General features: G+C 36.3%; 2 protein-coding genes across 2 annotated transcripts; both read left to right on the forward strand.

Moving 5' to 3' along the window:
- The first annotated feature begins 227 nt into the window (after positions 1-227).
- LOC138315601 (tyrosinase-like protein 1) lies at positions 228-2,264 on the forward strand. Its single transcript, XM_069256741.1, has 3 exons — positions 228-611; positions 974-1,089; positions 1,386-2,264. The coding sequence occupies exons 1-3, from the start codon at positions 228-230 to the stop codon at positions 2,233-2,235; spliced, it is 1,350 nt and encodes a 449-aa protein (XP_069112842.1). The 3' UTR covers positions 2,236-2,264.
- A 4,853-nt stretch (positions 2,265-7,117) lies between these two features.
- On the forward strand, positions 7,118-8,895 carry LOC138316650 (putative tyrosinase-like protein tyr-3). Its single transcript, XM_069258325.1, has 3 exons — positions 7,118-7,501; positions 7,726-7,835; positions 8,058-8,895. Exons 1-3 carry the CDS (start codon positions 7,118-7,120, stop codon positions 8,893-8,895), a joined length of 1,332 nt encoding a protein of 443 aa, XP_069114426.1.
- Positions 8,896-16,830: the final 7,935 nt, after the last annotated feature.

The raw sequence follows: 16,830 nt of genomic DNA on the forward strand, positions 1-16,830 counted from the left end.
GCAGCGAAGTATTAAAAAAACAAAAATTGAAATAGGTCTGCGATCTCAATCGCTTTCGCAACTTCGCTATAATATATATATATTAAAAAACAAAACTTAAAAAACAGGTCTGCGATCTCAAGCGCTTTCGCAGCTTCGCTGCTCATCAGGAGATGTTTATATATATATTTGTAATTTATGACATAATTCAGCAAAATGTTGTTACAATTTTTATGTATTTTATTAGAATGAAGTGGATTTTGGCGGTCACTGTAGCTGTGTTTGCATGCACTGATGTCACCCGGGCCTTGGATACCTATCAAACGACTCTATATGATAGATGCTTATACAACCAATCAGTTGTCAATTTCGATTTACCGCCGCTCGCACACCGACGTGAATGTATAGAACTATTTTCATTGGACATCAAAAACAACTTATCAACGTATAATATCACATCAGAAGCAGCTTCATACGTCGAGTCATTGCTGCGGAAAGTCATATCCGATATATCGACATCAGGTCACCGAAGGAAACGTCAAACCAACCTCTGGAGCAGACGAGAAGTGCGAACTTTGACTCCAAGGGAATGGCGACAGTTTACAACACGTCTGAATGTACTGAAACGGCAGGTATGTAATTGTGTTCAATACTTTGATTATGAAATTAAAAGATCGCGCAATAAAACTTCTCTTCTAGGTATTGAACATGCATTGTTAGTAGAATTTCATCAGCGACATTATTCATATTCAGTAACTAGTAAATTACTTAAATTTCGTGCAAAATATGCCATCACAATGCAGCTAAAATGGCCGTTACCCTATTTAAGATACAGTAATATCAAGAAACATAAACCAAAGCTCAACTGTGCCCCTTTGCTACTGAGCTCCAAATCTCCCTTTGACTTATAACCATTATTAACATTATTGTTATAATCTATTCTGTTGAATCAAATTGATTTTCTAACAATTTAATATCGTGTTGCTACTTTCAGAGACTTGGCAATAGCAATCGTTATGATGCCATAGCTAACATCCACAGAGGGGCCGTACTCAACTCGGCACATGGTGGCCCAAACTTTCTCGGATGGCACAGGGTATATCTTCTAGTGTAAGTGTTATAGTGTCACAACATTTTGAGTATCCCAAGGATAAATGAATTATTGTTCATCCGGTGTGCATTTTGATAGAAGCGTTAAGTATTCTGCCCGGCTCACCTTCTGCCCATTTTTAAAGTTCGACTTTATCATACAATTAATGCGATTTTGGCTTCCATGTACACAAAATCATCGGCACCATTTTAATACAATTCCAATATGGATCCCCTGCCATGATGACATTCCCTTTTAAAATTCAACATGATCAGCGTAAAATAACCATAATAACGAACGGTGTTTTCGCTTTCAGATTCGAGGCGGCAACTCAGTTCCCGACGCCATATTGGGACTCCAGGTTGGATTTTCACATGTCGGATCCGACTCAGTCTGTGTTATGGTCCAGCGAGTTTTTCGGAACAGGATTTGGAACTGTAGACGATGGACCATTTGCTAGTTGGATCACACCGGGCGGTATCTCATTAGTCCGAAACATCGGCAATGCCGGAAGTCTGATATCAAGGGAAGGTGTCCGTAGCGTGCTCAGCCGGACCCGCCATCGCGACATCGTCGAGCCAAACCCTAACCCTGTATTTAGTGTGGAAGCACATCATACTGGACCACATGTCTGGGTAGATGGTCAGTTGTCCTCTCCTGTCACAGCCGCACAAGATCCCATTTTCTTCCTACATCACGCTTTTATCGACTTCATATGGGAATTGTTCCGCACGCGCCAAAGAAGAAGAGGGATAGATTCGGCATTTGATTACCCTAGAGATCAGAATGCGCTTCACCGACCGGGACGAGTGATGGACGGATGGCCATTTATCCGAGGACTCAGGAACATCGATGGATACAGTGAAAGCTTTGCAAGAATGGCGTCATATTCTCGATCCCCAACTTGTGCAAGATGCTACAATCCAACATGGCCGTTTCCGGTTTTGCAGTGTGACACAATGAATCGGCGATGTATTTCAGCTCCAGTGCCGCCACAGGACACTGTGGCATTTGCCAGTGCCACCAATAGAGGGTACCAGAAGGCTCGGGCACGGTCAAGTGTGGAAAGGATTGGTCCCCTTCCGATAGGAGGGAAGTTTCCGTCAGCATTCACAGATGCACGAGTCAGAGGCGATACCCTACCCTACGGTCCAGTCAATAACTAGCCATTGTATAAATTACATAACCACATTAAAATCACCTGCATATAGACCTTGTGTTATCTATATTAAGAGGAGACCGAGTTCAAAGCTTATTATGGTTATTAGTCAATAAACATAGGATATAAACAAGTAGATGGTCTAATGAATAAATAATAAAAAAAAATAGGACAAAAAGAGCAGCGATGATAGCATTGGTGAAGTTTTGGTTACCATTAGACCATTAGGACCAGTTTGTGTGATCGCGATCGTCCTTGTTTCTTGGATAATGTTTTCTTACTTACAGTGACAAAGAATCTGTCAACCCTCTTTAAATGTATTATTGATAAGATATCTATTAATCTATTCAATACACACAAGTAATTTTAAGTTTTATTGGAACCTATCACAACTGCGAATACACTCAGGAAATGGGGATTTTAACAATCTAGATCTGTCAATAAGTATTAATTTTACAGATTTCTCACAGATCGAATTTAGTGACCACATCAATGTTTCAAATAACTGGCAATACGATACGTCCTAAACTACGCCCAAAGCTACAGTTACCAGACATTACGTAATCTCTATAATTATTGACCAACTTTACCATACCCGGATATTATAATAAACACGTAAACCACCTCAAAGTTAAACATCTTGTGAGGAAAACCACGAAATTGAGAAACATTGAACACCACCAGCCCAGTCTGACCAATCTGTAGGAGGAAGTCATTTCTATCGTTCGTTTAATTAGTAATCATAGATCTCGCCAATACATCATGTAAATGTGATCATTACAAAGTGTCTGACAATCTAGTTTGACATTTACACAATTTTTTGTGGTAACTGTGTTACTGACGGAATTGTTAAGTCTGAAATCTCCAGGTAATTCATATACGAGTTTATATAATCACGTCAGAAAGGTTATTAAAGTTATTTAAACTTGTGTAAATAACGATTTTCATTCTTACTTGATTCCTTATATTACCATAACTTAGTTATAATATTCACTACAGTATTTATATCATTTAAGATAGAATATATAAATCAATATAAAGATATAAGTGAAGCCGCGGGATAATGGTTTAGTTCTACAAGACGATGAGAGAAAATGCTAGCCATTAAAAAGGGAAAATAAATAAATGAATTAGCAAAATAAAGACTACTTGCAGTCAGATCACCAAACATATGATATTGTTAAAAACACGTTTTTCAATGTTTAAATCTCTTATTTGTAGATATGGTCACTTAGAATTTTGATTCACTGCCTACATATTCTTCCTTCAGTACACTGTGTACCACCGACAAGAAATCCCATTATCATACATGTTATTATATCTGTTTGTCTTGCTTTAAAAACTAATTAATAAAGATAACATGGATCAAAGTTTTAACCTTTAGTGCCTCTTAATGAAGTTAAAAAGGGACTAAACAACGGGGTCTGAACTAAAAAGAGACACGAGACGAGACAACGCGTCCGTTTTTGGTTCATTTCAAAAGTTGACAAATTATTTTCTAATTTCCGCAATAACGACATATGCATTGGTCGTCGTTGGGTTGCCCTTTAGCCTTTGAACCAAGCTGACCTTGTCTACTAAATATCTAAATCATAAACCAAATAAGACTTTGTGCGTCTACTTTCGGAAAAAATCTCTCGTGAATGTTAATTAACAATGACCTTTGAAAGCTTTTGACTTATAAATTCACATCAGAGTTTTTACATCAGTTTCAAAACGACAGCGGAGTAAGGCAGTGTTAAATATATGAAAGTTCTAAAGATTGAATTAGGTGTCAAACTGCGCATGTCAATATGACATTACATGTATTACAGGAGAAATAATTGTTTTTTGCTAGGCTCTGGGTCATTTTGTGTATGATTGATATCGAAGACACGACCAGCCATCAACTGTGTGTGTGTGTTTATGACAGTATTATCTTAAAGAAGATCGCCATTATTTAAATCCAAGGTATGTAGAATTTATGTTGGGTTGAGAAATATTTTATGAATTATAGTGAAAATTTGGAAATGACATGATTGATGGTGTACTAGCTATCTGTCATGTCATGATTTATTGTTATTTTTTTATATAAATCCAATACATAAATGCATGCACAGCAGAAAATATTTACAATAAATAGTGGAATAATTTAGTTTGATAGACATTTTTCATAAAAAGTTTTCAGGATTTTCAAGATTTTTATTGTTTAACCCAGGCACATTAAAATGTATTACATGATGACATAAAAGTATACAAAGACATCTGCATGGATACATAATCTACGAGGTATACAATACAGAATTTCAATTTAGAGTAATGTCATTAACTTTCTTAGAAAATTGCAAATTTGTTTATAACTTGGATACTTGGATACTACAAACATTCTGTTTTGGGAAACCGAGTCATCGCCCAGTTTCAATAGGAAACTTTATATTAGAGGTATAGTAGTTTTTGTTTTGTTCCGATTACTTTGTTAAGTAATTTTCTAAAATACATTATTTTTTAAATTTTGAATATAACCGACCTTTGGACGAAAACTCTATGTCAAACAAAGCAGAACATGGACAAAATTATGACACAGAGAAAATGTTCATACCAAAAGTTTCGTTTTACATATCTGGTAAATAGACATGATTAATAATCACGGCCATAGTTATACAAAATTTTGTCTCTTCTTAATCCATTCATTTAAACTTTATCTTAAAAATATTGTCTAATAATCATAAGTTTTACTCACTTTATAAATAAGCTAAAAATACAGTATCTTATCTTATTACTTATAACAGAAATTAATATTTACCCATCGAAAACAGTGACGATTATAACTACATTCAATAACAATCAAGATAACACTTCCTGGTAATTAGTTATCCATAAATAATACTTAATATCTATGTTGATATTTCTTAACCCAATCACTTTCATTTATTGATTTTAATGACATTTGGGTCAATGACCCATCAATAGATATCTTATTATAAATATAAATATAACATACTTTATAACAAAATTACAAAAAGTACATTTGTATTTGTCTTAGCACAGAAAATGAGTAAATAACCAATATACTTATAATATAAACAGGATTATCCTATAACTAATTACAACAAAAATAAATTGTATAGCTACTCAACCTTACATGGCTGCGCCAAATCACACAACTGATAAAACACTACATTATACACACTAGCATAGGCCACACTTAACCACTTCTTCAATCAATCACCAATATGCGATCCATTCACGATCTTTATCCAGGTACCACTAAATGCGACTTTTCTAAATCCATATACCAAATATCACAGTCAACACTTCTTAATGTATTAATTAACAAACAAACAAAAAAAAAACATTCTTTTAACATTTATCAATAAATCCGTCACTTTTTCACACATCCATCAATATCCATGGCCCTTCCTTAACCATTCATCAATCGCTACGTTTCTTAATCCATCACTCAATAACCTTATGCTTACTGACCTTTTACCAATAACTGTTCTTTATCCATTTCTCGACAGTCCCAACTTTTCATATTCTACAAACCAACAGTTCTTTCGAAATCTATTGATGACGTCCTGTCAAACTTTAGTAGCTGTCATTAAAAACCAAAACTTTCCTTTCATTATTTACTAGTTGATATAATTAAAAGTCTAGATTCCCATATTCCTTTGTAGATCTTTATTTCTCATTCATTTAATTTTTGCTGGAATTATTGAATACTAATACAGTATTAATTCTCAATCCGTACAAAACAAACACATCATCTCCCTAACAGGTAATTAAAACATCATTTACGTGTATTTACAGAAAGGACAACTCTCATTAACCTTTAATGTTAATTATAGCCCTAATGTATTTGATATTCTGATAACACAGCAATCAAAATATCATTAAATCATCATGTAAATAATTATCATTAAAGCCTTTCAATGCCTCTGCGAGATGAATTATCGCTGACGATGGTAAAAAGAAACTAAATGTCGTGACCTGATGATAATTAGACATAAACATAAAAGACTATATCTATATTAATATATTTAATATGGTGTGATGACATTAATGGGATTCATACTGATTGCATTAAGGTTTCTGCGTAATTTTTTTTTCTCGATTTCATATCCCAAACATATATTAAATAGGCCAATCAACAATAATTACATCTATTTGTTATTTCATTTTTAATTATTACTTAAAAATAAAGATTGTGTGATATTGTCGTAATATTTTAATAGCAGATCCTGCAGTAATGTAGCACGTAAACACCTTTTCCTATTCGGTTATGATTTTCCTCTTCAATGTAAAGTTGTATGGTCTATAACTTTAGCTCCTTTTGTCATAGTGTGAAAATTGTTTAAGTGTTCTGCACATTTTTCTCCGTCTTTCTGAAGTTTAAACGTTCTAATTTTACCACTTTTATCATTTTTATAAAGTTGCAGCACTGGAAGTATTTCTAAAAAGAAAAAGTCAAAAAATCTTTTTATCGTATACACGAGAAAAATAGGCTCGAAAGATACTGATGCCGAATCATTCTGAACTCTTCCGAACATTGTCGCGACAATCTCGAAGTAACAGGAGAGTTGTGAAATCTAGAAAAAGGTCAACAGTTTTTTATCTTTAATCATGTATATATGTCTTTAACTAACAACACAATTAATTATATTTAATATTTAGTCTTGAAGTAAAATAAGAAGCTCAAACTTTTCAATAATGGTAAAGGTGAAAAGTAAGTAACTTTCGTAACTTAAGAAAAATACTGCAAGTAGTTCGTCTGCTCCAGTTTTTGATAGAGAAAAACACCCTTCGTCAGCGGTGGAGCATCTTAAACCCTAGTGAGTAAATCCAGGGAGTAAATCACGAGCCCCATTTTCTATGTTGTATTGTAATGATATTTATTTTACTACTTTCAGATGCAGTGGTTTGTCGCATCATTATTAGGCATTGCCGCCATCATCCAAGTTATATCTGCCCGATTCCGTGCCATCTATCCCCCAGAAGAAATCATACAATGCTTTGATGAAAAGCGTTTCCATAACAATGCCACCGATCCGCGCTGGGACTGTAGCCACAGTTGGTGTGTACAAAAGTTCAGGTGGCATATGGCAAAAAGATTGTGGCATAATATTTCTAGTGAAACCAATCAGTGGGTAGAGGAGCTTCTGCGCATGACGGAAGGAGACCGTCGGCGGAAGCGACAGGCGGAGCCATTGAGAGTTCGACAAGAGTATCGCCGTCTGACAGACACTCAAAGACGAAACTACCATAGAGCGATACAGATGCTTAAATCAGATTCGGTAAGCGATGTTTTCGTACACAAATGGTGGATCCCTTTACGTTGGTATGCAGCTAGCTACAGTACTTTACATAAACGATTATACATTGCGATTGAACACTATTGCAGAATAAATTGCGCTTACTAGAATACGGATATAATAAATTATAAAACAACCTGAGCTGTCTTTAGGATATTTATTTGCGTTTTGCATTGATAATATCAAGGACTTTGTTGCATTTTCAGTCCATCCATCCAAATCGGTACGACGCATTAGCAAATCTTCACCAAAAACTTGGCGACGATATACACCATGGCGCAGCCTTTCTGGGATGGCACAGGGTTATGCTTATTATGTAAGTATGAACTTTCAATGTCTTACACAATTTAACGTGAAGTTACTGAAATACTACAGCAAAGCATAGCAAATAGATGGAAAAACCCGGTTATGTCGTCGAATATCATTGTTGGGGCCATTGTTACCAGCATAAGCAGCATCGTGTGAAATTAATGAAATCTGGTCGAAATAATGTTACTTCTAAGAAATCGAAACATTTCCTTTTGATCTTACTTTACAGTTATGAGAATGCCCTCCGCCAGAAGATCCCCTCTGTGATTTTACCATACTGGGATTCACGGATGGATGAACGTCTAACCAATCCAAGTCTTTCAGTAATGTGGACCGATGAGTTTGTGGGTAACGGCTTTGGGAGAGTCGTTAACGGACCATTCGCCTACTGGCAGACTCCTTCAGGGCCACTAGTCAGAAACTTGGGCCAGGAGGGCCAACTACTGTCGAACCACCAGACACAAGCGATTCTGTCGCGAGTCAGAATGTCGGACATAACCGAGCCATATGCACAGCCTCCTTTTGACTTTGAAATTCGACACGGAGAAGTCCATAAGTGGATTGGCGGTATAATGGCGCCCGCGGAACATTCCGCGTTCGATCCTATATTTTTCCTGCATCACGCTTTTGTGGATTACTTGTGGGAGCTATTCCGTGTGAACCAACGAAGAGCAGGGGTAGATCCGACAACAGACTATCCTCGGAGATTCGGTCCCGCTTCACAGTCCCCAACCTCTAAGATGGGATTCGGAAAACTCAACATGATCCACGGTCTTAGTGATATATACACGTCACAGATTTACACGTATGAGAACTCGCCTACGTGCACATACAGACAGACGACATGTGGCAGTAAGTACCTCCGATGTGAGGTTCGATTCGGATCACCGAACTGCGTAAGTGTTACTGCAGCCGAGTCTCGTTCCTTTGGTAACGGGAATCCGTCTAGAATGGGAACATCTAGATCAAGACCCATTTCCCGTTCCGGTAATAACCAAAGTCCACGGTCAAGGTCTCGCAATGCAGGTGCACCCAGAACACGTGGAGGTGCGAGGCTGCCTATTTGACCCCTTTGACCTTGAAAGTAGGTGAAAGTCATTAATTTTCACAACTTTGGTAGCCCTTAAGTCCAGCATGCATGGTACAGGTTAAATATGAGTACTCTGGGCCTTATGGGTATTGAAAAGAAGTCATTAAAAGATTTCATCCTATTTGACCCCTGTGGCCTTCAAAGTAGGTCAAGGTCATTCATTTTCACAACTTTGGTAGTTCTTCATCCCAGCATGCTACTGGCCAATTATAAGTATTCTGGGCCTTTCAGTTATTGAGAAAAATCATTCAAAGATTTTAGCCTTTTTGACCCCTGTGACCTTGAAAGTAGGTCAAGGTCATTTATTTTCACAACTATCGCAGCTCTTCATCCCAGCATGCTTCAGACTGAATATGAGTACTTTACGCCTTATGATTATTGAGAAGAAGTTGTTTGAATGAAAAGTTTTTGCGTAGACGGACAGTGCATGATGACCATAGGTCATCCTAACCCTTCGGGTCAGATGACCTAATAACATATCACCTAAACATTTCAAATTTAATTATTTCATAAAATATAATCATGTATTTAAAATTATTTCAATCAAATATTTATTGTAAACCAGTTACACATTTGAATTTAACATATTGCTCATTTAGGTGGTGTGCTTCCACTTCAGAAGGGATAAAATATTTCATTGTTATATCATTTTTATAGCCAACCTTATCAATTTATATTAATTCTTCATTGTCATTCCATTAAAAACATAAATATAAACTCAAAAGATTTCATAAGGTCAATTTTTTATAGAACATACTGAATTTATCATTTATTGTTAATATATAATTTATATACTGCATGTTGTTGTAAAAAATAGTTTTTAAATCGAAAGGTAATCTGTTTGCAGAAATTACGGCAAATCATACATTCTGTATACCGTATTTTTGCGCGTATAGTGCGCACCCGCTTATAGTGCGCAGGTACGTTTTTGAGTTTCATTTTTGAAAAAAAAATATTTACAAAAAAAAATCTCAGTTTTTGTATCTTCGTTCACAACATTTTGCATTGCCTACAAACAATTTTGAAGAACAAAATCAAACGGTTCTTATTGTATAGCAGTGCTTAAAACAACCTTCTGTTCATTAAAATTAACTGGCGAGAGGAGTTTGACACGATGATTGACACTTTGTTTACACAACGGCAGGTCTAAGCCTAGTTAGCTTGTGAATTGCCGGTGACACTATAATGAGGATATCAACAACGATGGTTCTACAATCAAATAATTAACCATACCTTGTGTAATTCCAAGTGGTATCAATCAAGTCTATTGTGTATCTGTTCGGCATTTAGATTTAATCATTGTCCAAGATATTAGCTGGAAAGCCGACTGAGTAGGCCAATCAACCACAGGTGGCCGCCATATTTGATTACTGACTGCACGCTTCCGTATTCTCAATTATTTCAATTAGTATTGAAATCAGGATGATATCTTACAGAACCATTACAAAAGATAGTAATAAGAGTAAATTTTACAGTCATACCATCATTTATAGTGCCGATTGGTCAGTGTTAATGTAGGAAGGTTTTAGTTTCGTATTTAATTTGCTGGCTCTGCATGTGGGATTACACTCACTTCCGTAAACATTTGCAAGTTCAAAAGTTTTCACATGCTGGAGAAACTTATTTATAAGGTAATCTGTCTAATGTGACGAATTAATTACACACTTATACATCGTTTCAAGCTCCAGGCTATATTCATTTAGCCATTTAGATTTGGAGATACCTTACTGAAGATTCACGATCGTAACATGAATCCGGTCATGAACACATGTGCTCTCAAAACGGACTTTCAAGGAATTAAAGATGAAAAATTCAAGAGATGTTTTCCTTTTATATTGAATATATGCATTGACCATTGACTTAAAGATCCAAGTATTTAATCATAATTATTTCACGACAACGTGTACAAAATGTTACTGCATAGCTCGGACCTGCCGGTCAGTGATCATAACCCAGGACCTGGCCATGCCTTGTACCTGCGTATAGTGCGCACCCCCAACTTTTCACTTGATAGATTATGAAAAAAAGTGCGCACTATACGCGCAAAAATACGGTATTGCAAAAGAGGTTTGAAAAATGAAACATAATATACACTTAGTATGGATTCAAACAAGAAGGTGTTTAAAGGATTTTTAGCCTATTTGACCCCTGTGACCTTAACTGAAGGTCAAGGTCATTCACTTGAACAAACTTGGTAGCCCTTCATCCCAACATGCTACAGGCCAAATATCAGTACCCTGGGCCTTCTGGGTCTTGAGAAGAAGTTGTTTAAAGATTTAAACCTTTTTGACCTCTGTGACCTTGAATGAAGGTCAATGTCATTCATTTGAACAAACTTGGAAGCCTTTCATCCCAGCATGCTACAGCCAAATATCAGTACCCTGGGCCTTTTTGGTCTTGAGAAGAAGTCGTTTGAATGAAAAGTTTACGCACGGCGGACGGCGCACGACGACCGACGGTGCATGATGACAATAGGCCCTTCGGGTCAGATGACCTAACAAAATGTTTAACAACCATTAAAAGACCGATTAAATAGCAGACGAAACCTCAACACTAAACTAGCACTGTCACTCACCGAGTACACAATACGCCAACCATATAAAGATGAAAGCGGGCCATGTGCCAAAAATATCCATTGTCATGACCTAAGATATTGGGCCTAAGGTGTTAATTAATTGGTAATTGCCATTCATGATCCAATTGTCATGCCTGGTTGGCGTTTTGCATTCGTACCCCGGTTAGTTTACCTGTGTTCTCGGCCAGCCGACTCACCTGTCAAGGCCGCCATTTTTCGGGTGCGTTTGATTGCAAATTCCCAAAAAATGTTGGACTTCGCCACTGAAATTGTGACACGTCCATGGATGCTAACTATTATAAAATGATGCCTCCCAACTGAAATGGACACGTACAGGACGCATCCTGACGCGTCCCGTAAATTTAATTTCTGATTGATGCATCAGTGAATCGTTACACCTCTAATATCTCAGTGTTTTTCCTGCCTTTATATTTGGGGCCGAAATAAGGCCCCATTCCCAATTGTATTTCTTGTTATTTTTTCCCAAATCTATGTCTAAATTTCCCAAATCAGTGAGTTGACGCATAGTTTGTGAGACGAAACTAAAAAATTCCGGAAATCCCAAGTCTGAACGTCGTATTTTAGTATCCATTCTTACACTTGATTCTTAAGAGAAGCATAATTGTCTATTTTTACCTTTTCCAAAATTTCAATAAACACCGTTTCAATTTTTCATTTCCTACTTTTATCGTACAGAATTTCCCAATTTTCACCAGGTGGCAATTTCCCAAAATACCCAGGAAAAACACTGTATCTTTTATAATATTGAAGAATATTACTTCTGTAACATATTATGATTACATTGAATTTTACTCCATCTTAAGATCCAAACGTTGGTTAATGTACCACAAACTCACAAAGTTGATACATTCATACATGTATATGAATACATTAGGGGTGAAACAGTATACCGCGGTGTAGTAGAACCGCGGTATTACATGCTCGGTTCGGTACACAGTATTGTTAACACAAAGTACGGTACATGCACCGTGGGTGGAGAAGTTTTCTATGGGTGTCTTTTTCACTCTACAGCGGTTACACAAGTCTGATAGCAACGAGTCTCTGATTGGTCATGCGGCCGTCATTGTGACCCAATCACAAACCGCCTTACATAAAGTCAATGTTTTGACAGGAAATGGAGGAGGCATCGTCTGTACATTTGATAGATGCTCCGGCAATAGAGCATCGTACCATTCTGCAGTTTTAGAACAATTTGGTTTTAGAACGAAGGACGCTACGGCAGCTACATGCCGTATATATGTTATGTCGATTTTTTGTATAAGCATGGCAATACTTCAAACATGAACACACACTTAGTTAGAAAACACTAAATCGGCAACGTGCACATACTGACATCACACAGCTCAACTCAAGTCCAAGTTGGACAAGTTCCGACCGCAAGTACTGCCAAAAAAACACAATGCCAGACGACAATATCGGAGATATTTAAAAAAAAAAAATTACCCTATAAATAACTGTTAATCCAAAAAAGTTACACAGGCAATTGGGGTTTTTATTGCAGTTGACATGCGTCCATACTTCATTGTTGAAAACATCAGTGGAAAGTTAGAAAGTGTTAACAGCCAGGGATATCGCTTGACATCAAAAGGCCTCCCTTTCTTGTGAAAACGTAAACAAACTTGTGTTCTTAAAAAAATTGGTCATTCTAGACGATTTGCAGTAAAATTTTGATTTTTGAATTCAATAAACTTGGGAGTTGAACAGTTTACACTGAGTTCATTGCCTTTTTCATCTCTTATCACTTTTACATGTACCGAACCGAAAAAAACCCGAACCGTACACTCTATACCGCAATACGTACCGAACCGTGAAGTATCTGTACCGTTTCACCCCAAGAATACATGTTAATACATGTTGACTACTGGGGTACAGGTCGGAAACAAAACTTAGTACCTATGACAGCCCTAATTGAAACATCAACATATGCCAGAATTTGAGGCAGTTAACAAAGAAATTCCCATAAGTAGATATATAGAGGCTCAGAGAGAATTTTTGACAGACTATGTGCCAACAGCCATTAGTGATAATGCAAAAATAAACATTGTACACAAAATGTATAAATGGACCTCGATACATAAAGATCGAGTGAGTATTTGACAAACAGCCTTTAGTGATAATGCAAAAAAACCATTGTAGACAAAATATATAAATGTGACTCGTTAATTGCTTATGAATGTATAAACGATACATTTTGTTATTTTGTGAGAAGAATTTTCTTTTCAGTTATTTTCCAGTGACTTTCAGCTTATATCATTGTTTTACATCAGCATATAACACATTTTTTTAATGTTTATGTACAGTTGTAATTGAAAATCATACGTATTGAAATGGAAACAATTTACCATTCATCATTGGGAACAAGAATATGTTTGACCCAATAAGCACCGCCATCCCCATACGTGCCCCTCCCCCTTTTTTAGGCTTAATTTCATGAACTTTGAATTAAATCATACATGCCATACCTCCCGGCGTGAGACAAAACCTCTCGTATTTTAAAGCCTTTTTTTGTCTCCCGGGAGGAGAGTCTAAATTCCCGAATTCCGTAAACCCCTCCGTTTTATATTCGTCGACGTATTTGTGTACACGCTAGGTTAATTTTAGCACAAGAGTAGTCACTCCCTGACCCCCTGACCAACATCCCAGTGGCCCTAATTTGCAGCCTTGGGCTATTTCCACCTTGGCTTGTGGTGTCACTTTCACTCACGTCTGTGTATTACGTAAACTGAAGTCAAGCAGCCGAGATGGACCTTGACCGCCTAGAAAACAATCAGCTGGCCTTTCAATAAATTTTATGACTACATCTAGTTAGCATTTACTGCTTACAACTGTAAATGATTTACTCACGTTTTTAATGTGAAAATAGGCCTATCTATATCTGATGGATGTCACAAGCTTTGCAATTGTAATGGCCACCATTTGGGGTAATTGTAATAGATGATCCGGATTTTCTAGAATTTCCAGATTTCCTAATAGTCACGTTTTTAAAAATGGAAAAGGTTATATTTTTTTAAAATTTCGGTGAGAATTTGTTTTTAGAAAAAATACATTAATAATAAAAAATTATCATTTATTGTATTATACACAAACCAAGGACGTACTATTAAGGATTTTAAGTAATCACTTTATTTACCATATTGTAAATATTACTACATATCTCTACAAGCCTTTTTGGCTTTCCAATGATGTTGGACTGATGATAAAATGATGAGAAGAATTGGTACTCGGCGAGAACTGATCACTTGCCAGTGGTAGTGACTGAGCATTAGGATTAGTCTACATGCATATATGTTTTGCTGAATTTCAAGCACTTTATATATCCCCATTTCAGAAAATCACTCTTTAAAGATCAAGAAATTGTTCAAACTTTGTACGGCTGGAGATTTTCGCATTTGAGACAATCTCGATTTGCAGGAGTGTTTCCCAACCTCTTGATATCTTCATCTCATTATGCTGCCGTCTGTCAAAATCGTCTATAAATACCCGGTCCCGGTTACAGGCTTAACACACAAATAACAACCTAGCCGGTAGCGATAAATAACACAATATGACAATCGTATATCAGAAAATGCCATATGTTTCCATTCAAGAAATTTCCACTGACATCAATTAAATGATCACAATTTAATTCTTACACGCTACTGACAAATAAATGGATGAGTAATTTTAGGATGGGAACAGTACACGCCACATCGTAAATTCGGAATGTGTGTCAGGTTTTGACACAAATTATTCACCTTAAAAATCAGAATCTATTTTCTTTTACGACTTTTCAAATAACCCAGTCAAATTGTTTGGTAAATCATGTTTTCATGTGTCTAAACAATGAAAATTAGTCACGTTTTTACCTGTCTGCGACTTCTCTTCTACAAGTCTGTCTGTTCGTCTCCTCGGTTAAATATGCGGAACTGCCGCCTTTTAAAAATGTGAAATAAAATACAGTAATTGTAAAAAAATTATTTTGAACTTCAAATTGATAAAAAGAACATTAAATTCACTGTATTATATTTCAAATGATTTAAAATATAAAAATCAAAAATATTCGCTGCATGTAACCGGAAGTTGAAACCGGCGAAGTGCTTTCTCACTCGATAGGCTACAGTAACAAAGTGAGAGATGGAATTTTTAATAGGTATTCAGGGAAAAGGATTCATTCTTATGGCATCAGATACGGCGTCATGTCGAAGTATTGTTTCAATGAAACAAGGTAAATTTTCAATGAATCTATTTCAGTAGACAGTTTTATTTTTATATGTTTTTTAAGCAGAGAACAGAAGAAGCAAAATGCACGACGAGACTGGGATTCGAACAAGGGTCTACCGAGTGAGCTATATATCCGGACTGCCTATCAACCCGACCAAAAACCGTTACGTTTTATAATTTAAATGGGTACATGTAAAAGGGGGAGGGGAATGGGGTTACAGTTATATTTCTATAAATAGAGCATGCATTATGTAGGATAATCCAATAATATTAGATCTCGATATTGAGAAACTTCTGATGTGCAATATCGAGATCTAATGCCCGAACCCTATACGAGTCTTCGCAAGTTCCGCCCTCGAATTAGAGCGGAACTTTGACGCTTAATTACCAAGTGAAAAACTTACCAGAATGTCAAAAAGCATGTATAGCGTGAATCATTAGTTATCCATGAACACATCCTGGTATATGAATAGGTATGAAATAACATTAATCCACGGAATAATCACACATTTAAGAGCTGACCCATAGCATCGCTGTATAATCTAGGTTAATTCCTATTCAAATTTTCGTCACTTCCGGTTTATCAAATTATAGTACGGTGTATCAAATGGAAAGATAATATTAATAGTGGTAACCAAGGTTGTTTATATGCACGGAAACAAGTATTTTTTATTAGTTCTGATTGATTCTGGAAATATTTAAATAAATTAATGCATTTTTGTCAAAATACTGCAAAATATTTCATAGATAATGATACTTTTACTTTCCGTCACCATTCCGTAATTTGTAACAACCGAGTAAAAATGGCGACCGGGTAGACTTACAAATAGTGGTGGGGGTATAGAAATGTCTAAATTCGGTATAGCAGTGCAATAGTGACGTTTTGAATTTTGGATTTAACATGATTTGGGATAATTCTTTCAGGATATAAAAGGTTAGTGTCAACACAACTTGAAATTTTGAATTTATATCGAGCCCATTTCTGCGCCGTGTGAATCCTGCCTCGATTGTTAGAGGTTAGACACGACGTAATGATCAAAAGTGTCTCGTCGTGCTATACCTCTAACATTGTTGGAGTATATGTAGGAGAGCTACATGTCGAATGCTCCGACAGGA

This window comes from Argopecten irradians, chromosome 2, assembly GCF_041381155.1.
Source record: "Argopecten irradians isolate NY chromosome 2, Ai_NY, whole genome shotgun sequence".
NCBI lineage: Eukaryota > Metazoa > Mollusca > Bivalvia > Pectinida > Pectinidae > Argopecten > Argopecten irradians.

Excerpts from the sequence above, each read along its gene's own strand:
- LOC138315601 (XM_069256741.1), top strand. The coding sequence starts at position 228 with ATGAAGTGGATTTTGGCGGTCACTGTAGCTGTGTTTGCATGCACTGAT. Across the intron at positions 612-973 it reads TGAATGTACTGAAACGGCAG|AGACTTGGCAATAGCAATCG; the intron begins GTATGTAATTGT and ends TGCTACTTTCAG. Across the intron at positions 1,090-1,385 it reads CACAGGGTATATCTTCTAGT|ATTCGAGGCGGCAACTCAGT; the intron begins GTAAGTGTTATA and ends TTTCGCTTTCAG.
- LOC138316650 (XM_069258325.1), top strand. The coding sequence starts at position 7,118 with ATGCAGTGGTTTGTCGCATCATTATTAGGCATTGCCGCCATCATCCAA. Across the intron at positions 7,502-7,725 it reads AGATGCTTAAATCAGATTCG|TCCATCCATCCAAATCGGTA; the intron begins GTAAGCGATGTT and ends TTGCATTTTCAG. Across the intron at positions 7,836-8,057 it reads CACAGGGTTATGCTTATTAT|TTATGAGAATGCCCTCCGCC; the intron begins GTAAGTATGAAC and ends CTTACTTTACAG.